This window comes from Drosophila mojavensis, unplaced genomic scaffold (genome assembly GCF_018153725.1).
Source record: "Drosophila mojavensis isolate 15081-1352.22 unplaced genomic scaffold, ASM1815372v1 contig_16, whole genome shotgun sequence".
Lineage (NCBI taxonomy): Eukaryota > Metazoa > Arthropoda > Insecta > Diptera > Drosophilidae > Drosophila > Drosophila mojavensis.
Genome location: NW_025318693.1, coordinates 175,771 through 197,463, shown reverse-complemented (window position 1 = coordinate 197,463; position 21,693 = coordinate 175,771). Strand labels below are relative to the sequence as shown.

At 43.0% G+C, this 21,693-nt stretch overlaps 6 protein-coding genes across 12 annotated transcripts in view; 3 read left to right on the top strand and 3 right to left on the bottom strand.

The window, feature by feature from the left end:
* Positions 1-68: 68 nt before the first annotated feature.
* Positions 69-5,896, bottom strand: LOC6573887 (DDB1- and CUL4-associated factor 5). The gene is made up of 7 exons (XM_044007521.1): positions 4,899-5,896; positions 4,648-4,834; positions 4,316-4,582; positions 3,959-4,233; positions 3,766-3,896; positions 3,050-3,704; positions 69-821 (listed from the first exon to the last, which is right to left on the bottom strand). The coding sequence occupies exons 1-7, from the start codon at positions 5,110-5,112 to the stop codon at positions 352-354; spliced, it is 2,199 nt and encodes a 732-aa protein (XP_043863456.1). The 5' UTR covers positions 5,113-5,896; the 3' UTR covers positions 69-351.
* LOC6573886 lies at positions 1,047-3,043 on the top strand. Its single transcript, XM_001999909.4, has 2 exons — positions 1,047-1,878; positions 1,936-3,043. The coding sequence occupies exons 1-2, from the start codon at positions 1,157-1,159 to the stop codon at positions 3,023-3,025; spliced, it is 1,812 nt and encodes a 603-aa protein (XP_001999945.2). The 5' UTR covers positions 1,047-1,156; the 3' UTR covers positions 3,026-3,043.
* A 144-nt stretch (positions 5,897-6,040) lies between the features above and the next one.
* LOC6573888 lies at positions 6,041-7,146 on the top strand. The gene is made up of 2 exons (XM_001999911.4): positions 6,041-6,231; positions 6,303-7,146. The coding sequence occupies exons 1-2, from the start codon at positions 6,198-6,200 to the stop codon at positions 6,989-6,991; spliced, it is 723 nt and encodes a 240-aa protein (XP_001999947.2). The 5' UTR covers positions 6,041-6,197; the 3' UTR covers positions 6,992-7,146.
* Positions 6,999-10,549, bottom strand: LOC6573889 (solute carrier family 52, riboflavin transporter, member 3-A). 2 transcript variants are annotated; one of them, XM_001999912.4, is made up of 4 exons: positions 10,407-10,549; positions 9,851-10,078; positions 7,451-8,600; positions 6,999-7,383 (listed from the first exon to the last, which is right to left on the bottom strand). In XM_001999912.4, the coding sequence occupies exons 2-4, from the start codon at positions 9,943-9,945 to the stop codon at positions 7,186-7,188; spliced, it is 1,443 nt and encodes a 480-aa protein (XP_001999948.1). In that variant the 5' UTR covers positions 9,946-10,078; positions 10,407-10,549; the 3' UTR covers positions 6,999-7,185. The 2 variants fall into 2 exon arrangements, with proteins under 2 accessions (XP_001999948.1, XP_043863457.1); XM_044007522.1 differs by lacking the exon at positions 10,407-10,549 and having other exon boundaries at positions 9,851-10,340.
* Positions 10,550-10,929: 380 nt separating this feature from the next.
* Positions 10,930-13,161, bottom strand: LOC6573890 (ferrochelatase, mitochondrial). Of its 2 annotated transcripts, none has more exons than XM_032730520.2 (6): positions 12,677-13,161; positions 12,511-12,570; positions 12,070-12,463; positions 11,892-11,993; positions 11,513-11,834; positions 10,930-11,451 (listed from the first exon to the last, which is right to left on the bottom strand). In XM_032730520.2, the coding sequence occupies exons 2-6, from the start codon at positions 12,554-12,556 to the stop codon at positions 11,137-11,139; spliced, it is 1,179 nt and encodes a 392-aa protein (XP_032586411.1). In that variant the 5' UTR covers positions 12,557-12,570; positions 12,677-13,161; the 3' UTR covers positions 10,930-11,136. The 2 variants fall into 2 exon arrangements, with proteins under 2 accessions (XP_032586411.1, XP_032586414.1); XM_032730523.2 differs by having other exon boundaries at positions 12,070-12,457; positions 12,677-13,160.
* A 145-nt stretch (positions 13,162-13,306) lies between these two features.
* LOC6573891 (rho GTPase-activating protein 100F) overlaps positions 13,307-21,693 on the top strand; it is a 48,145-nt gene continuing 39,758 nt past the window's right edge. For 2 of the 5 annotated variants that reach the window (XR_006356696.1, XR_006356695.1), the window contains exon 1: positions 13,308-14,814. The gene's annotated coding sequence lies outside the window, so the exon portion shown is untranslated. Of the gene's footprint in view, positions 14,815-21,693 lie in introns of all 5 variants that reach the window. The other 3 variants (XM_044007518.1, XM_044007517.1, XR_006356697.1) reach the window with 2 other exon arrangements.

Here is a 21,693-nt window from a genome sequence, read left to right as displayed (position 1 = left end):
AACTTCACATTAACTTGATACAACCAAAGTGCAACAGTTTTTGAATGAAATAATGAGTTTTGGATTCCTTTCTTATCAGAAGTATCGGTGCATGGCTAATTCTATGCCAAGTAATGTACACTCTAAATTATTTAATAACACAATCGTAGCCATAGTGGGCGATTTGGTTCAGCCCAATGATCAAAGTTCAACTTTCTACTTGTAGAGCTTAATATATATACTAGTCCATTGTATTTGAAGAGTTTGTAGCAATCCATTGATTTACGATAAACGCTCCATTCTCTCTTTTTTTTCGGCTTACCAGCTGTAAATAGTCTAGGAAACCTCTGGGAAAAAGTTTCCCGGATGTGTTTAAATATTCGTCTGGTTCGAAGAGGAATTGGAGGAGGTTGTCGTCTCCGGGTAGCATGCGCCAGTCATGAGGCCATTCCTCTTCTTGTTGCTGGTTGTGGCAGCCGGTGGACTGTTGTTGTTAGCCTCGTTTGGTTCCAGACCGAATTGAAGCGAGTTTGAGGTGCTCGGAGCTTGAGACAATTGTGCTTCCATTGATGTGTTGGATGTGTCGTCGCTGCTGCTGTTGGTGTTGTTGTCCTCGCCCATATTCTCATGATTGATCTCCATCTCGTTATCATTATCAATCTCATCATCGTCGTCATCATCATCGTCCAGCCATTCTGTATCATAGGACAAGGCATTGTCATTCTCCTGTCTGCCACGGCGCGGACGTCGCACTTTACGCCTCCGCTTGATGGCAGCGAATCGCAACCGCATCAGCTTACGCTTGCGCTCCAGCTGCTCGAAATTGGCCTGCAGGGAGCCAACTGTGGAGAGAAATAGAAATTTATTTTGGTGGCGACTATTTGACCAAGTCATGCAAGAGAGAGAAGTGTACACATAAATCGGAGGGTTGACTCCGCTTGGGCTAATAATGGCTCGACACTTGCCAATAATTGGGGGTATCGCAGCGTGGGCGTGGGCGTGGCCAGGGCACCATTGTTAGCCAGCGAGCATAGTCAGCTGTCAAGTTGCTGACAGTTGGCAAACAAATACGCCAGCCCAGGTGTCAACGCCTCATTGTTTGCCCACAAAGCCATTGTCCTGTCTGCAGCGATTGAGCTGCCGCTGCCGCTGGCCAAACAGTTCAGTTGCGTTCACAATGCCGCTGACAGCAGAGTTAATGATGTTTATCCTGGTGGCAACGGCGACTCTAACAATTGGCCAGCACAATGGCAGCTTGGATAACTATGCGCAAATCTTTGAGCCCCTGCTCAGCCAGCTGGACGGCACCTTGGAGCTGCACTTGAGAAGCCCGCGCGATGCGGACCAGGACTTTGTGCAGTTTCTACTAAGACAGCAGGGAAGTGCAATGAGAGTGCATGTGGGACAGGAAGTGGATGTATACCAGCACTCAGAAGATGCACTGCATCATTTCTATATCTTTAACCATGTATATCAAATGCAACAGTACCTCAGGCTGTTCATCAACCCAGGCGGTTTCTATATCCTAGCAATCGAAGGCTTTACAGGGGAGGAGCAAAAGAATTTGCAGCAATTCATGGAGACAGTCTGGCGGCGACATGGTCACAATCGAGTCTACTATGTGCCGCTGGTAGGCCAAGGAGTTCTACTCTACAATCCGTTTCTGCAGAGTGTGGTTCCCGCTGAGGATGAGCATAGCTTTGAGCGCATCTACTCGAATCTCTATGGCTATCCATTGCGCGCCTACATCTTCGATTCGGTGTACTCCGCGCTTTTCGGAGATGGAGACACCGAACAGGTCTTACGCGTCACCGGGCCAGATGCCATCGCGGCGGAGACAGTTGCCAAACACTTGAACTTTACGCTGAACTACGCGTGGCCAGATGACGAGTTCTTCGGGTGAGTATATGGGAGGATTAGCTTTTGTAGTCTCTCATTTAATATGCCTCCATCCAGTGGACGACTGCCCAATGGTTCGTATACTGGCGGCGTGGGTCGGGCCCATCGCCGTGAGCTGGACGTCATCTTTGCCGGCTTTTTCATAAAGGATTATCTGACGACGCAGATCCAGTTCACAGCCGCCGTCTACATGGATGACCTGTGCCTCTTCGTGCAGAAGGCCCAGCGCATTCCACAGTCCATTGTGCCCCTCTTTGCCGTACGTGTGGATGTCTGGCTCTGCTTTTTCGTCGTCGGCTTCGCTTGCACCTTCGTCTGGTGCTGTTTGCGGGGCTTGAATCTGGGCCTGGGCATCGAGCGCCTGTCCGATCAGAAGGACGACACGGCAAATGATCGCTACATTTCCATTGCTTGGCGCATCTTCATTGACACCTGGGTCGTGTGGGTACGTGTAAATGTGGGCAAATTTCCGCCGTACTATTCAGAGCGTATTTTCCTGGCTTCCCTGTGCCTGGTGAGCGTGATTTTTGGAGCACTGCTCGAGTCCAGTCTGGCCACGGCGTATATACGGCCGCTCTACTATCGAGACCCCAATACGTTGGCCGAGTTGGACGAGCTAAATTTGCCCATTTACATAAAGCATCCGGCGTTCAGGGATGATCTGTTTTATGGCCACGATTCGCAGGTCTATCAGCGGCTGAACAAGAGGATGAAGCTGGTGGGCGAGGGTGAGGATCGCTTGATCAACATGGTCTCCAAGATTGGCGGATTCGCCGGCGTGACACGCGCCGCCAGCCTCGAGCTGACCGACAGACGCTACATTATGACTCACAAGGTGCACAAGATACCCGAATGCCCCAAGACCTATCACATTGGCTACGTGCTGCCGAAGCCATCGCCCTACATTCAGGGCATCAATAAGGTGCTGCTGCAGCTTTTGGCTGGGGGACTGTTGGAGCACTGGATAAGCGACATGAAGGAGCGTGCCAAATGGAATATACACCAATATCCTGAGTATCTGGCCGAGCTGGGCGCGTCAAACTGGAAAGTACTGACCCTGACGGACGTACAACTGGCCTTCTATGCCCTGTCAATTGGCTGCATTCTCGCTGCATTTGTTTGGTGTTTCGAGTTGATCTATAAATAAAGAATCTTGCTTGGATTTACTCACTCATTCGAAGTTCCGGCGGCTTGCGGGGGCTGCGGCTAGTGGCCTGGGATATCGACTCCCGTCGTAGGCGCTCCCGAGAAGCCGCCTCCGCCGATGTGGTGGGTAGCTCGTCATCGCCGAACAATCGATGCGTCTCCTCCAGCCATTCGCTGATGCGAGCTTGGGTGGCCACCTGTCGCTGCTCGCCCAGCAGACGAGCCAGCAGCTGCTCCACGTTTCGATGCTGACCCCCGGTGCCCTTGACCGCCAGCTGCAGCAGGGCTCGCCGCTTTTTTGCTATCAAATAGAAGATGCGATTCGGATGGGTCTGCCAGCTGAGCTCGCTGACATTGGGCGTGTCGCCATCGCTCTCGTCCGACTGGGTGCTGCTCCCACTGTGTTCCGTTGAGGTGCGGGAGGAGCTGTCGCTAGCCGTGGTGGTCTGCTGGCCCATGGCGTTCGCATTGCTGCTATTGTTGGTCCAGGTTTCCAGCTCACGCTGCACCAACGTATCGAAAAATGCCAACATCACCTGATCCTCCTCCATATTGCGCATGCTAAAGTCTTGGGACACATGATCCGTGGCATTTCGATGGAGCGGGCGAGTGCAATGGGGCGTGTCCGAGGGCTCCGTCAATGCGCCCTCCCAGCCCTGCTGCGCAAATGGACTCCAAAACTAAACGAGACGGAAAAACTTGAATTATTCGTATATAAGACTTGACAAATCCTTCTCTCACCTTGATAATCTTTTCCACGCCCGACGAGGCCAGCAGGCAGCGCTGCCGATTATAGCGCACCTGATTAACTATTGATCGATGACCGGTCAGGATAACAGGTGATGTATCAATCCACTGATTCTTCTTCTCCACTGGATGGAAAAAAGGGGACCAATTTATTACCTAAGCTCAATAGAGGCCATGCAATACTCACAGTTGATTCCGTCTAATCGCCACATGAACATATTGAAATTATCTGATCCGGAGACCACCAGCTCGTCGTGGGGGCCCGCAAAGGTGCAGCTCTTCATGGTGCAGGAGTTGAAGTACTCATCATGGTAAAACGAACACAACGGGTCGGATGAGCTTGGATTGTATAATATGGGCGGCAAGCGACGATGCAGAGTGAGCAGCAGACTTCCATTGCAATTGAAGCGCACGCTCATGCAGCTTGGAGATTCTGTGATGTAGTTATACTGACGAAAAGGCCTTGAGGAGTAGAGGAACAGCATTATATATATAATATAATGGTAGCCTAGAGTCAAGGCCAGTGCCAGCCAAGTCAACTCACTGTGTATTGTTTCGCATGTCCCAGAGCTGTGCGCCTCGCCTGGCATTCGCGGTGGCCAAATAGTTGCCATTCAGCGGATGAAACTCCACCGCATTGAAGGGCGTGCGGAAATTGGCAACGATAAATGGTTCTGTTTTGCCCACACGCATGTCGTAGACGAGGATCTCACCGTGCTCCGTGGCCACGCTGAAGAGATTGGTGCTGGTGCGGTCCACGCTGAGGCCATAGACGGGCCCGTCATGTGAAAAGTAATTAAGATTCTTGCCGCTACACAGCGACGGCCACAAGAGTGGGTTAAGGAGTGAACTGGATGGGATACCAAAGCCACTTACGTGCACAGGTCGTGTTGTATGACCAGGTCATCGTTGCCGCCCGAGAACACGTATTTGCTGAGCGTGTCGAAGCCCAGGCAAAATATGTTGCTGCCGTGCTCTCCGTACATGGCGGCTGGGAAATCCTCGGTTACATTGCCAAGCGCCTGGTCAACATTCCAGAGCAGCACGCGCTTATCGTCGCCGCCTGCACGAAAGTGGGAACTCTAATTAGCACCGCCTAGGCGACAAAGCAACAGGTAGGTACTCACCCGACGCCAGGTATTCACCGCCCGGGCTAAACTCGAGCGCATTGACGCAACCATAGTGCGCCATCAGGTTGCGTTGGTATAGATTCTCGGCAGCATGCAGTCGCTGCCTGAAGATGCCTGCCTCCAGATTGCTACGCGGATGATCCAGCTCGCGGTACCGCAACGCATGATCCAAATTCAGGCTGGCAGCCGGGCCCTGTCGCAGGTAGCTCATGCTGCAATTGTTAATCAGTTTTCTTTGCTCTCGTTAATCTCGTTTAGGTACTGCTCCACTGCTCCACTCCCTCCAGTCCCCGCTGCACTGCACCAATGCACCTCAACACCCTGTCGTTCTAGTATCAACTGTGTTCGGCTTTACATTCGCTGTCGTTGCAACAGTGTTGTATACATTTTGTGGACGCCGACGTCGCTGCTGACGTCGCCGTCGCTTTTAGATTTTCTGCGTTGGCGTTGAAAGTTTTTCAGCAAAAATATGCAAACTCATATGGGAAATTCTTCACGTACTGCTATTGTAAATGTTATACAAATCGTTCAGTTTATTCGTTTGCTTGCTCTGTGACTTTAAGGAATTTTCTTCGCTTTTTTCCCTTTACATCAAATGGCGTTTCGATTGACTTTTTCAATACTCAACTCCCGCAACGATTTTCTCACGACGACGACCACTGCGACTGCGACTCTCGACTGGTTTAATCATCGGAATATGCTTTAATCAAAATGAAAACAGAAAGCATACGAGAGGCCTCGAAACAGCTGTTCGCCGAGCTGAATGTAAATTAGAGATGAGCGCGTGCCAGGCACACGCACGAAGCGCGACTGTTATCAAATTTCAAATTGGAAAAATTTCCCTTCAGTCGCAAAGTTAGCTTATGTTACATTTTCCGACTAATGTGAATTGAATTCTAGCGAAATTTGTTTTTCTCAGAATACAACGACGCTTAAAAGTAGAATTTTGTGGTTATGTTTTAATAATTTTGTTGAAAGCATTAGCTATGCAAGTTCTGTTTATAAATACAAAAAGAAAATACACACACGTATGTATGTATGTGCACTTATACAATATATTACTGTAATGTTAATAAACTAGTTGAATATACCAATATTCATTCAGAGATGTCTTATATTTTCAAATTTTTAAATATAAATCGTGGTTGCTATGATTTTTAAACAATTTTAAAATTATAAATTTGATGAAATTCCCACAGTTTCTTTTCGAATAGAATGTAAATTATAAGTAATTAAAGTTTTATGTTTTTTTCGAATGAAATTCCTTGTATTAAGAGACAGAAAAACAAACACTAAATGGAAAACCTCGAAAATAATAAAGAACTAATTGGTATGAAGTTATACAAATATATAAAAAAATGCCCTAAATACATATTAAAAACTCTGTCTCGACCCCCAAAGCTTTACCGCTCGAAATTGATATAGAGAATACGCAGCATATATGCACTTACCTGCGGAATCTGCGGGAACGCCTTAAGCAGACCGTACAGCAGCACACGGACCTAATCCAGGCGTCAGTGAATTTAGTCAAGGAGATGAGTGATGTGGCCACAACGTTGGGATTGACGCAGTCAGAGCCCGAGCAGCCGCCTACTAAAATCAAACGCCTAATTATGGAGTTTGAGAACATGAACACAGCAGACAACAACTCAATCGAGGCGATTGAGCTGCGCGATCTGCTCGCCGACTTTCGTCGTCTGCACGAGAGCCAATTGCTGCGCGACAGCCTGATGTGCTACAAGCGCGCCAAGGAGTCGTTCGAGAAGGTCGAGTGCATGTTGGACCAGATTGCCCAAGGTTGCCCCGACGGGAGCCAAGCATCGTCGGAGAGCAGTCAAGCGGGCGTGAGTAGCAATAGCCGCAGTCTCCGGGAGAAGATACAGGCCTTCAACAAGGCCTCGGTGATTGGACAGGATATGCTTCAGAATTTTACCCACTGCTTCAGCAACAACAGCAGCGTGGATGTTGAGTCTGCGGACGAAGTCAAAGTGAGCTCCGTCACATCGAATTCCAACTGGAATTCCGGCTACGAAGGTGACGTGGACAGTGAAATGGATCCAATCACCGATGAACAGGATAGCAAACTCTAGTGATGCATTTAAAGTTATTGTCTAAATTTGTAATTGCATATGCGTACATCATATATCAAAAACTTAGTTCTGTATTACGTGGTATATGTTTCAAATCTGCTAATCTTGTGACAAGGCTCCCGTAAAAAATAAAAATGTTTCTATATCTATAAAAAGGTAATCTTATTTACAATAAAATCATCTAGATGAGGATATCAGCAATCCGATTCGGCGGCCTGAAAGAACCGCGTATAGTTGATGGCGAAGAATATGGAGATGGCGCCAATGGCCGAGCCCAGCTGCGTGATGGCGCCCACCCAAACCAACGACTGGCCGCCTTGGCCACGCATCACAGTCGTAATGCCCAGCTTGGTGTAGCTGACCACTCCGATTAGCAACGTCCATGCGGTCACCTGCAAGCGCAAGATAGAGTGGATATCAATCGGAAGATTAGATTAAATTTACGTGCTGCAAACATACCACCAATACTGTGCCGATGGTCTCGTCGTAGAGCGGTGGATACGGACTCAGTACCGCCGTGGTAAATACATAGCTGGTGAGCAGCGCTGCCAGCGCGGAAAGCACATAGATCATGCGCAGGGATGTCACATACAGGAACATGGCCAGAAAGCAGGCCACCGGATTGGCAATAGCGCTCAGCGTTTCAGAGAGGTGATAGGCGCGCGTTCCATACGGCGCACTCGAATAGGATTTGATGCTAGGGAACATCCCGTTGCTGAACAGAGAAATTGCGCCTATGAGCAAGAGCAGGCCAACATACTGGCAAGAGCTAAGCTTCAGTACCTGCGGCTGGTTGTCGTCCTGCCCGTACTCATACTTGTTGCCCTTGCCAACCGTGACCTGGGCATATTCGTGCCGCGCCAGGGGTAGATGATTGAGCAGCGTATAGCCAATATAGCTGAGCACCATCAAGGCAAATAATATCAAGAAGAATATCTTGGTGTCAAACAAGGGCGGTTCGGTTACTTTCTGATAGACGCCCTCGCCCGTCTCCGTCTCGTTGACCAGCACGCAGCTGCCGCTGTCGCCGATGCCCTGCACCAGAGCCGTGACGCTGGGCAGCAGGCCGCTGAGGCCCTCGCCAATGAAATATGTGATTATGTACTGCTCCTTGAAGCGTCCCATGTAGGGCATGAAGAGCACCGAGCTGGTGCACGCATTGAGCGCCGTAAAGATGGTCAGTATGAAGAGAGCGACGCTGTGATCATTGCCCGCCAGATTCGCCGTGCGGTTGTAGAAAAAGGCGGTGAACAGGCAGGACAGTGTGCCGATCATGAGGACTGCATGAATGGTCCAGCCATCATTGAGCTTCCACGGCGAGAACTTCTGGTACACAGTGTAGAGCAGAGGGCCTAGATTGCCTATCTGCACCATGACGCTCAGATAGGACGGCAAACTCCAGCCCTCGGGCGCCTCGTTGACCAGCAGCGGCAGCTGTATAAAGGTGCCATTGACGCCCAGCCAGGTGCCGATGCCGAAGCATATGGCCAGCAGATCGACAATCAAATTGCGATTCTTGAAGACGCCGCCGCTTTTATGTTCCATCTTCTTGCTAATGAAGCGCCAGTCGAAGAAAGCGCTCAGCTCACTGGGCTCGTCTGTGGCGCATCTGTGAATGGTGTGTAAATTATTCAGATAAGACGCGGTTACAACATAGTAACTCTATAATTCGGATGTGCTTAGATTTAGCTCTAACTATTTACTATTTACTAACATACATATGTATGTATGTAAATGGGGCCAGCGGGTCTCTGGGCTGCATGGTATGGAAAGGGTATCGACTGATAGGCCAAGGGTCTCAAGGACCTAACGAATAGAGCTTAGTTGTAATTATTATTATGAATTGCATATCTGCTCAAAGGATTGAAATAACTCATAGAGAAGACATCAAGTATTTGAGATATATTATTTATATAAAATATTTCAGATTAAGTGTATTAAAACTTCGTTGTAGCTACCATTTACACTTTCCCATGCTTGCTAAGCTTGAAGATAGTGAAAACTTATGGCTTTGTGGTGAATATATGTATATACATATGTACATACGTATATACTTTTTAGAAGGCTGACGCGACGTTTTTATATGGGTGTAATTGAATGTAGAACAGGTAAAACTAAAAAGATTGTTGACCTCTGCTGAAATATTATAAGCTTATTTCGCAATAGGCATAGAAGAGATTTCTGTAAGCATACAAGCATACATATGTATGTATACAATGCATGTATCATTATAATTATAATCGATATTGACTAAACTATATCATTAACCTCTGTTGTACATATATATATATATATATATAATTTTTTATATCGATCGTTTTAACTATACTTATATAGCTGACTTAGATTGTTGACCCCTGTTCAAATATAATCCTAATGATTATAAAATATGATTCTATATATGTATATTAATTTCAATATCGACTAATGTTAACAATAGCTCCATTAAATTAGTGATAGATCGATTTTATAACCACAAGTTTATTCGGAAACCGTTAGTATCGTATCAGCTCTAATCAGTGATATTAGGAACGTGAGCGTCTCCAGCTTTTAAACTGAAGTGGATGAGTTCCTACTTGGGAAATTCACGTATTTTAAATTAGCTGATAACAACTGATTTGTTTTATGGATGCAACGTCACGCTGGGCATAAACAGAACTTAGACGAGATGAATGTGAGACAGGCAATTTATCTCCCTATATACATGTATATTTATATACACTTATACGTGCACATTTTTAAACAGAGCTCAGCCTTGCATACATACAAATAGGTACATATGTGTATGTTCGTGTGCCGCTTAAAACAGGTTTTCATTACACTAAATATATTTAAAAAACAAAAAGGCAATACTCTTACCTGTCGAAATCGTGGCTATCCGCTCCGGCGTGGTTCGGCGTCGAGAGCACCGCGTATACTGCTCCGGAATGGGCGACATTGTTAGTTCCAGTCATGGCGTTGGGTTAAAAATACACAAGAAATATAGCTGGCTTCACTAATTAATTTACGATCAATATGCTGATGTTGAGATTAGATTACACCACGGTGTATGCTACATCTGATCCATTAGATTGGTCACTGGCACGGCTGCAACAGAGTAGTATACATAGTAGACTCGTCAGTATCAGAACAAAATTAGAAAGCTTTAATTGCCAGCCAATTCGGAGCGTGGTTTAATTGACGCGCGCTCAAATACATTCGCATTTCTGTATAACTGTATAAGTGACTGATTGGCAGCTGAAGGCGTTCCTCTCCCGCATCCAATTTCTATTGGATATATTGTTGTTGTTATTATTATTTTGCTGATTCCTTGGAATTTCTGTGATTGTTCTGTTTGGAATCGGAGACGCTGCAGTGCACTCGAAGTTGTACCGTTATGCAACTCGTCGTGCGGCAAATAAATTATGAAACTAACCAATAGCACGGAGAATCGCTGCTTCGGCAGGGTGCGTGTGGGCTAATAGAGCTCCGTTGGCCATTAGAATTTAAATTTTGTTGTGCCCACCATAAATAAAGAATTTGAAATCTGACTAAAGTGACAAAATCAAAGAAAACAGCTGATCAAAGCTAACCGTCGTTGAAGCAGAGATAATGTAGCGCATTGTGCATGGCGGCGGCGCGATACTCAAATGAATGAGTACCGATGTGACGTCACAATTGATAAGTATATGTGCGCTACAAGAACGTCCATCAATTTATTCTTAATATGCAGCACAAAAGCACTGTATTGATAAAAGCAAATAAATTCGAATAGATCTGGTTTATAGCAATAAATGTTTGTCAGAGACGCAGATACTTTCTAAAGTGTGACGTCACAGGGAGACGCGTAGAGTGAGTTACTTGTGCATGGCATGAGAGAGCACATGTGAGAGCGGCGCAGACAGAGAGCGCATGTGTTACAGAGAGTGTGAGCGAAAGAAATCAAAATAAAACAGTTGTTTTTGTTTACGCAGTGTCTTTTTTATTGCCCAAATGGACTCGCAATCAATTGCAAATACCCGGAGCCCAGATAATGAAATGCTTATAAACGAAACGAATGATAACTTGATGAAAATTGCAATGATAGCTTGAAGCTAAATCACTTGAAATGCCTTACTGCCCGGTGCAATATGTGAGTCTCATATCAATTAATTAATTTACATTACTCAGTGGGCGCACAGCTGTTGATACCATTTTTTGCTTTCACGGCAGCGGTTATTGGTGCACATGGGGCAGCGCATTAAGAACTTGGGATTGACCGGCTGCTCAGACTTTAGATGATCGGCCACGATGCTGCTCAGTGCATTTATGAAAAGCGGATGATCGTTGGGCGCAGCAGCGCGACGTATTTCCTCCACACCCACCTCTTTGGCCAGCTCGTCACAGTACTCGATGTCCAGCTCGTGGAGTGTTTCGATGTGTTCGTTCACAAAGGCAATAGGCACAAGTATGAAGTTCTTTAGACCCTGTTTGACGTAACCCTGCAAATGAGTTAGGACATTAGTATCTGTCAAGAAAGTATAATTGCGACTCCTGGTTTACCTTGATGGCATCATCCGTCGCTGGAGCTAGCCAGGGCAACGGTCCCACCTTTGACTGCCAGGCCAAGCTATAGGGATTGCTTTGACCTAATTCCTGCATTACCATGTGCACGCTAGCGCCGATTTCAGAGGGATACGGATCACCTCTACTCACTGCCTTGAGCGGCAGCGAGTGCGCTGTAAAGAGTATTACGACATCATTGCGTTTCGTCTCCACAAATTTGGCCAGCTCCTCGCGAATTCGCTGAGCGAAGGTCTTGATGAGCAACGGATGTGTGCCCCAGCGATCGATAATGCTCCACTTGATGTTTTCGGGCAGTGTGCTGCGAATGGGAAACTGGGTTAACTGCTTAACTTTCAGATGATCCATGACCATTTACTTGTTTCGATAGTGGGTGAAGATGGAGTTGAAGCTCGAGCCGGATGTGGCGCAACTGTATTGCGGATACTGCGAGAAGAGCACCACACGTTCCGGCTGGTCACTATGACAACATAAATAGATATATAAATACCACAAAACTCTTTGACATATTCCTCCCCAATTGACCCTTGACTAACCTTTCAATTTGTGCGAGCGTGTCCTCCGTCAAGGGAGTAACGTAGCGAAACCCGACGTAATGCTTGTGCGGCGCCGTTGTTGGAGACAATTTATCCAGTTGTTCGCACATTAATCGACCCTGCAGCTCAGTCCACTTCAATATGGGAGAGCCGCCTCCGATTTCTTTGTACTTCTTTTGGACCTCGGGCGTGCGACGTTGCGCAATCCATGGACCCAGCCGGCTCTGCACCGGCAGCTGTATCATATCGCGATCCGTCATGATGCGCAGCAGATAGTCATGAACCTGGTCCGTGTGTTGTGGTCCACCCATGTTCAGCATGAGGATTGCAGTCTTCGCCTTCTGACTGCTGTAACGAATGTTACTCGTGGCGAAATTGGCGGCATTGCCTGTAACTTGAAGAGTTTATTTGATATTACGCGGAGGGTATTAAGCTACTTACATGCCAGCTTGCATAGACTCCTGTTATGCAAAAACATTGTATGCATCTAATTCAGGCCAACTGCAACCGGAAATATTTTCGCCAAGTTTTTTGTAAAAAAATATATGTAAGCACCAATTATTTCAAATAAAAAAATTAATTCGAATTTTAATTTGCTTTTATTTACCTTGTATTTGTAATTTCTATAATGAGTTTGCAATAAGCAGTAATTTATAATACTATTGAACTCCGTCCAGTTGTAAATTTTATTTAACAGTGGCCACAATAATAACATAAGCTAAATTTGTATCAACAGCAGTGGTGTTCTGTAAACCTAGTATTTTTCTGTGTAATAAGTTCTTAATATTCAAGCAGAGCTACCAGATGTTTAAAATACCCAACCGGTTGCCGTCAATGTTCTCTAAACAGCTGATCTGGTTGATAGCACATGATTGCCAACATCCCCAATACGGGTATTTATGAAAAAACGTTGCTGCTAAGCATTAAATCGAATAATGTTAATTAACAGTTTTCTGTTGAAGTTCTGTTAGGTTTCCTTTGAATTAGTTCTTTTTAGCCATTTGGCAGTGCATTTAGTTCAAATTCAAACTGAGCTTGCATATAATTATAATATAAAAATAAAAATATAAAATAAAACACAATATTTGTACCCTACTAATATATCAAATGAGTTTTCCAATTCCGAAGGTCTAAAAAGCTATGATTATAAAATACAGGCACACTGCCAATAACATTGTAGTACAATGTTAAGCTTTTAGATACCAAGCACATAACATAAAACAAACTGTGCTAGCGAATTGTAACGAACGACAGTCAGGGACTCAGTTCGTTCGTTCAGTTTAGTGAGTCATTGCCGCTCATCAATCAATCAATCAATCATTCAAATTGTTGAAACTTAAGCAAATAGAAAAAAGAATAATAAAATAAAAAACAAACAATAAAACATAAAAATACAAATACAGAAAAACTAACGCGAGTGCAGTGATGCAAATAGCTTTATTAAAAACAACAACCACAAGTGCCCTAAACAAAACGCCGTCAGCCGCCCCCAAGTAAAGCGAAAAAAAAAACCCACACGAGCTAAGCGTGAGGGACTTTGAACGGTTACGACTCTGATGGTGGTGGATTACCGTGGGGTGGGTGGCTAGTGTTATCGTCTTTGCTCGCTCTCGCCCACAAATTGCCAGCAGCGGCAACTTGCTCCAAATTTGTAGATCATGCGCAATAGGAACGACTCGCTGAAACGCTCACTGGTTCGCTCATTGCCCAAACAGGATATTTTATTATACTGAAATTCAAACCCACACACACATATATGTACATACATATAGATGCGTGCTGAGCTGCGCTCTTTTAACGTACGAGCACCGCAGAAAATTCGCATATTCAGGCCAAAAGCATTGCGCTCGTAGTAAAACGCGGCTCATAAGCAAAAGCTCCGCACTGCCATTCGGACGCATTCCGTTGCCTGCTCCCACTTACACCTTATCACGCGCTCCCACATAGAAAAAGAAACACACACACACACATAAAACATACACTCGCACACACGCGTAACCGTTCCTACATGCATTCACACATACACGTGCAAAAATCAATTGAACGCAGTTAAAAGAAAAAATCGGTTAACTAAAAGGGATTTTTGGTCAAAACGCGTTGTTTTTGAGGCCCTGGCTGCCAAATAATGTTGAAATTGACTGTGAAATGTGCAAAAGCGAGAAAAGCGAAAAAAGCTCACAAGTTACGCAAAAAATGCAGCAGCATCGCAGCCGCAGTAGCAGCAGCAGCGAGCAAAATGTGAAACGGAAACGAGCAAACGAACAATGTTAAAAGTGCAGAGGATCGAAGGATGCATCCGAGTGCCTCCACAGTGCCATTGACCACCGAACCAGCAATTTGTCATTAACGCCAACGCAAGCATCAGCAACTGAATTGCTGCCACGGCATCATCAACTGCAACGGCAACTGCATCTGCATCTGCATCTGCAACTGCAACAGCAACAGCAATTGCATTTGCATTTGCATTCGTATCCGCAATATAGCCGCAAAAGCCTTGCCAACTGCACCTGCATCTAACGCTGTTCTCCCGCCGGCAACCATCCCACAGAAGCTGTCCTTGTTGTTGTTGTTGCTGCTGCTGCTGCTTGTGATTTTGAGTTTTCATAATTAAACGGTGAATTTCGTGCGGCTAGCGAAGCGACGAACAGACATCCAGGCAACCAGGCATCCAGGCAACCAGGCAACCAGGCATCCAGGCATCCAAACATCCAGTCAGCATCCATCAGGCCAGGAAACGCAGTTTAGGTAAGATGAGCGACTATCAGAAATGTATCATAAAATGAACGAAATATTATCAAATTGGGATAGAAAGGTTAAAGGATTATATTAGGAATTGAATGGAATTCGATTTCTGTCTCGGTCAACATAGTCTCCATTAAATATAATACACTTTTATCTACGTTTTTGCCTAAAAATACTGATTCAACTTTATATTTAAATGCAAATTGAATATTTCATATTCTCCACTTAATTTTTTTATGAAGAAATATATATGATAATACTGAAGTAAAAGTAGTTCCGATTCGATGAGCTCATTATATATATGTGAATATTATCTTGATGTTATCTATATACTACATATAAGGAACTATATTAACCATCTAATTGGAAAAACTGTGAACTTAGTTTTTCTTTAAATCCAAAATGGAATAATATATTATTAATGACATATTATTATAATTTAATATATTAGTATATTATATCATATAATAATTCACAGACTAGTAAGAGTAATTTCACTTCTACTGAATATATAAGCATCTCGAAAAACAATGAGCAAATATAAACGTCCACGATATTAACAATCAACAGAACATGTTTAATGCTCTAGTGCTTTGCGCTCGGCCTCATTTGGGAGCCCAGCCAATGCCACCCACATCTAGTTTCCTAGCAGCCACATTGAAAAAGTTGAGAGCTTTGCTCTAATTTTACAAGAAAAGCGGAAAAATCATTTGAACAAAAAACTGGCAAAATTCGAAAAAAAAAAAAATATATATATATATATATAAATACTTTAACGCTCACAGCATTGAATGCAAAGTTATGATTCCAAATGTTATAGAATATTTGCAACATTTTCAACTCAAAAAATATTTTCATAGTAATCGGCTATGGACAAGTTCTCGTCTTTTCTGAAACTTGAGGGAAGAGAATAAAAGTTGCTCGAATTAGCCGATTTTCTGAATTTCCATTGTTCAGAAAACCATTGTTAGATTGTCTAGCTCGATGTATTTAACAATAAGTATCATTAGAAACTTTTCTGTTGAGTGAAGAAAATGAACTTGGAATTCGCAGAGACTTTAGGTACAGCTTCAGTTCTCAGAATTTCATTTTTATAAAAGACTTAAGATTGTCAGTTTGGCTATACATAGGAACTTTTTGCTTCGCCCTTTTAAGTATGCAAAGAAAATGAATATATATTTCATTGTTGTTTAACAAAGGCTTATATACACTATATGATCTTTTTTTTTCCGTATCTATCCCTATTAGCTTTCTCAAAGGCATGCAATCGCTTTTAATTTCCATATTTTTTGTTGCTTTGTTAACCACTAACCTCCCATTATTTTACCTTTACAATGCACTATGGGTCAAAAGCCCGTTTTTTTTGGAATTAATTAATAACTTTTGAACTAGTCAAGATAATTAAATTTGTTTTTTTGCATTTGACTTTCGTTCGCAACACTCGTTTTTGGTGAAAAAATGGGTGTGGCACCGCCTCTCTTTCATATTATTAGCGTTCATAACTTTTTGCCTTTTTAAGATATTTACACCAAATTCACATATTAGATGTGTTTTCATGTTTTAAAGATCCTGTAAAAAAATTATCAAAATCGGTTAACTATATCATATAGTTTTTGTATGTAGAAGTTGACAAAAAAATGTTTCAAGGAATAAAAGGTTAGATTTTATGATTTTAAGCACAAATAACATTAAAATATATCTCTTTTATTGTTAATCATCGTATTCTTCATTATCTGAAGCTAGTATGCCATAAACCTCAAAATTTGAAAAGTCCTGCCTTTCGAACAGCCTTATTTCCTCTTACTCATCTGCGACGAGGTTAGTTGCTGAAAAATGAAATTGCGCAAAAAGTGCGCAAAAGTGCACGTTGAACTTATAGGTCTAAGTTCGGAATTGAATACTCTATAAAATGGGCGTAGTTTCATTGCTACAAAATGCTACAAACACAAGTTATCTCTTATCAAAGACAAACATTTTTTTTTTAAATGATGTCAAAGACAGCTTTTTGACTTACACAAAACTTCACATCACATAAAGATTTTGGACAATATAAACACGTAAAAACAAAGAACAAGCCCTATTCCATACTTTCCACTAAAAATTTGAATCTAATTGCCATTATTTTTATTTCAATTGGCCATTGAAATTCATATAAAGTTTTTTACAAACTTGATAATGTGCGTGTCATGCATAGCAGCTCTGTTTAACAACAGTTTTGTTAGCAGATCGCGCCTCTGTTAAAATTCTGAGTATGTAACATTTACATATAGGGTATTCTTAATGGATTGGCATTAAAATTTTGTAAATTTTTTCAACTTGAAAATAAGACTTTTTTCCAAAAAATCGGGCTTTTGACCCATAGTGCAATGCCGTTTGGCCAGACATGCGCCAGCCTCCCGGGATGCATTTGTGCCCTCAGTATTAGTGAACAAATTGGTTGAAATTAGTTTGACCATTGGCCATGCTCCATTAGCAACTGCCGGTTGCCAATTAAGCCGGTTGCTGTGGTTGCCAGTTTTTTTCCTAGACCAACTTCAAGGTGATAATTCCCATAGGTGCGCTGCCGGTCTAGACTCGCTGCCTGTTGCCATGGTGCATGTGCTGGGCGATGGGCAACGGGCGATGTGTTGATGGGTGTGTCAGTGTCGTCCCTTGGTGCCTGGACGGCTGTGTGTCACTTCGCTTTTAGGCTGGTGCCGTCTCCCAGGGCCAGCAGTAAATGCAACGCGGTAAAAGCATAGCCAATATTGTGCAAAGGTTAGGCCAAGCCATCAATATATGGAAGTATGAACTATAGAGCACCCGCAATGAAGAATATACTTTACTGCAACTGAATGGCAGACTATGTCTATACGACTTCTTTTTGATAGTATGAAACAGATCAAGTTTTGGCCAATACCGTGAAGTATTTAACCTATTGCTTGTATGTGTTATTATTATTGTTTTTATGTTTATTATTTTATGCAATACAATGGATCGTTTTCTTATTAATACAAGACAGAATTTCATATTTAGTTTAATAATTTTTAGAGTCATACAAGTTACTGTACTTATATATACATATTTAAAAAAAACATCAACACAATTCAATTCCCATCTGAGCAGCTCAATGTCTAAGAGCTTTCAATATTTGGCCAGAGCAAATATTGTTATTGATTCGTTGCTGTTTTTTATTATTTGATAAATGCTTTGCTATTTTTGTTACGGTCCACGTGGACGGCGCTTTATCAAACAGTTAGGCCAACCATCCCCACTCACCCACGCCCACCAACTCCCACACCCACACAGTGGTATTTGAAAGTAACTTGGGCTGTGCGAAAGCGAAAACACAGTTGAAGCGAAATTTATGATGTCATTTGGCATGCGTGTACGAAAATGTGAATGTCTGTCTGTCTGTCTACTAAAAGAGTTGCTGTAATAAATGTTGCTATTGTGACTGTTGTTGCTGTTGTTGTTGTTGTTGTTGTTTTTGTAAATGTTGTAGATCCCATCAACACCCGAAGACATTTTTCTTGGCTGATTGCTGCATTTTGTCGCCATGTTGTTGCTGCTTTGACACAAAGTATCGTGTAGCTCCATTTGCATGTCACTGCCGCTGCTATTATTCTCACACAGACAGAGAGACAGAGACGCACACACACTCGCACACATAGAGCAGTCAGAGCTTGTCTAGAAATTATGAACAAAAATGTTGCATACCAACGGGCGCAGCTGAAGTCATTGAATGGTGCCTGGCTGTTGGCATTGTTGCAACGGAAGCTGCTCAGCAGTTAGTTGTCATGGCGCAGCTGGACTCATACACACACAGACACACACTCACATACATCTATATGCAGACAGATATGGCCTTAGGTACGGCATACGAGCAGCATATTTAAATGTCCTCTGCACTATTGCAACATTTTTCATTGCAAACTGTAAATGCAGGAATGGGAAAATGGAGGATTAAGGACGTACTCTCGGCACAAACTGTTTTATGGCAACAAAATCTCAGTTGGAGTCGTAGGCTAACTGCCAGCCACAGAACTCCATTGGCCCAGTTCGTGCAACATGTCCGCCACGACGAAGACGACGACGACGACGACGAGAGCGACGTTGGCAGACGACATCATCATGGCAATGGCTAACTCTAGCCATGGCAACTGAGCTGCTGGCACAGACTTCTCCTCCCGTGGCTGCTGCTGCAACTGCTACTTAATTGAAAATTCTTTGACGCTGATTTACCGTTGCGGCTGCAAGGCTTTTGACAAAATCATATGCAGAAACATAATCCGAAGTTGCACTCTAATCGGCTAAGTTGCTGCAGCTAATAGTGTATATTTGTATTTTCTCCGGGGATTTGCAGCCTTAGTGCAATAAATCCGGAGACTGAAATAATCGCCGCATACAGTGTACGGCGGAGAATGTTTGTATAGATGGTGTATAAACGGTTGCACAAGTTCTCAGCTAGGAGCATGCCTTGCCCTTGTGTTTCTTCTGGATCTGAAAGTTGTTGCCTCGACCAGGCAACTGGAAATGCTTTTTAATTAAAAATTATATCAACATTCATTCCAGCTCCCGGGCGATGGCAACAGCAGAGCTCCTGCTTGGATAATAGTTGTTAGAGCAACATGAATATGATTCTTTTGTTATGTAGATGGAACATCATTTCAAGTGCCAAGAACGAGCACAGACAAACACACAGACACAGAGAGAAAGTAGGATAATAAATATATACATTTCACTTAGCTGGCATATCGATTTAAATTGTAATTAAAATAATCGAATCTCCATTTTACAACAAAAGCAGGCAACTGTAAAAGTTAGCTGAGTTGATTTGATGAGAAACCTACAATAATCAAGAATACGCTTCAATGAGCATTAGCCAAGGAGAGTAAAACATTCTTTCCTTTATGTAGGTTTAGTTACTATAGTTGTAAATAAGACTCGGGGTTGAAATATTTGAATTTCTTTTTTGCTTAAAACGGTTTTTATTATCTTGGCTAAAATACTTTCAATTTATTTAATAGGCATGAATGAGCTCCATGCTGAACTACAGAACAGAGAGGTTTGAAGAAACTAACGATTAATGTTAATATAATGATCGTAATTCCATTATTATGCCCAAGTGGCGAAAAATTGCCCCTAAGTATTTCCATTTAGTATTTTTTAAAGTGATTCTCCTAAGTATTTCCACTGAGTATATCCTCTAAATAATTCCTCTTAGTCTTTAATAGTAGCTGAACGATCATTGAATACTTGCACACACTTCCCTTCACATCACTTTCCTTCCCTTCCCCTCCCTTCCCTTCCCTTTACTTTACTGCACTACACGACTGAGCCCCACCAGGCCTGGACGACTGACTGTAGAAATGCTACAGCTGCTGCCCTTTATATAGGGCCACTTTCACTCACTCTCTAAGTCGCTCTCAAATGTTGAGCCCGATAGCCGGTAGAAGACGTTGCAGTCGAACTTTAAGTGACCAATGAGAAGACTCTCTGCTGCTGCAAGCATTCTAGCTTCGTTTTACTCAATTATAAATACGAACTGAATACAGCTGCAAACATATAATTGATCTTTCGTCGGTCTCCTTCGTATCTTGCTTTCTTTAGGCATACAGACTCAGAGAGACAAGCGGAGAGACAGGTTTGATATAGACAGGGATACATACAAATAGACATATATAGAGACACTCATACGAACAGATATACAGACAAACTAACAGGCATAGTTAAATAGGATTAACTCATTACGCTGCTCAATAATATATGTATATGGTTGATAAAGCTAAATGCTGCTATGCTAAATAGTTTATGTACATTAATGTATATAATTATTAGATGACATAGACAGCATTTTTTTCTGTTCTATAGTTCTCTTAATTGCTTACATGTCTGCATAGTCTTCTGGATATTCTATCCTATACTTATTTATTATTATTATGGCTTTTCATCAATAGGGTACACAACATTCAAATGCGCTAGATAGAGCCTGAAACAGGCTAAACTGGCAGCACTGGTATGCGCATCTATTTAAATAATGTTTATTTCTTTTACTGTGCTTGAAATCTTTACGGACTTGAAATATCATTTAAACTGCAATCGAATATCGCCATATAAATATGTATATATATATATATATATATATTAAGCCATAGTTTGTAAGGAGTACATAAACTTTAGAGTATGAAGTACTCTCTCTTACTCTCTTCACCTTTAACAAACAGCTCATTGCCTTGAGTTTAAACAGAGAAAAAAATAACCCGAAATTGAATCAGTCATTTACATAGTGTGTCGTGGAATTCAGGTGTTAAAGCATACAAACTGCTAGAGTGAGTTTGTGCGCTTCCGTTTATTTATGTATGAGTGCCTCGTATATGTGAAAGATTAACTCTCGTCCAGCTCACGTCCAAGTGCTGCTAATGGATTGGGTTTCTTTGAAGAACTTAGCCTAATTAGATTTACATAAGCCCAGCCGAAACACGCTGCAAGATATGCGAGTATGATTAGGTTTGTTAGTGCACTGCAATTAGAGTTGATTCGCTTTGGCGCTGTTATTGGGATTAAAAATAGATTTCTTATCGCAGCTTAAGAGTGCAACAGTTGCAGGCAGCACAGCCATAGCCCCGTCCGTGGCACAATTTGATTACAATGCTCTGAGAGCTGTGCAAACAACGCGTTATCGGAGCTGTGAAATCAGACAGCTACTCGATATGCGAGTGGACGGTGGACTATGGACTGAAGGACTGTACTACTGTAGGACTGTCTGTCTAAGGGCTGTCTGTCCTGCTGCTTGTATTGGGCGTCTGGCAGATGGCAAGATGGCTTCAATGGTTGTCAGGCAAATGCATATGACACATGTCGGAGCAGCCACAACTCAAAAGTAAAGTGTTTCAAAGTGCT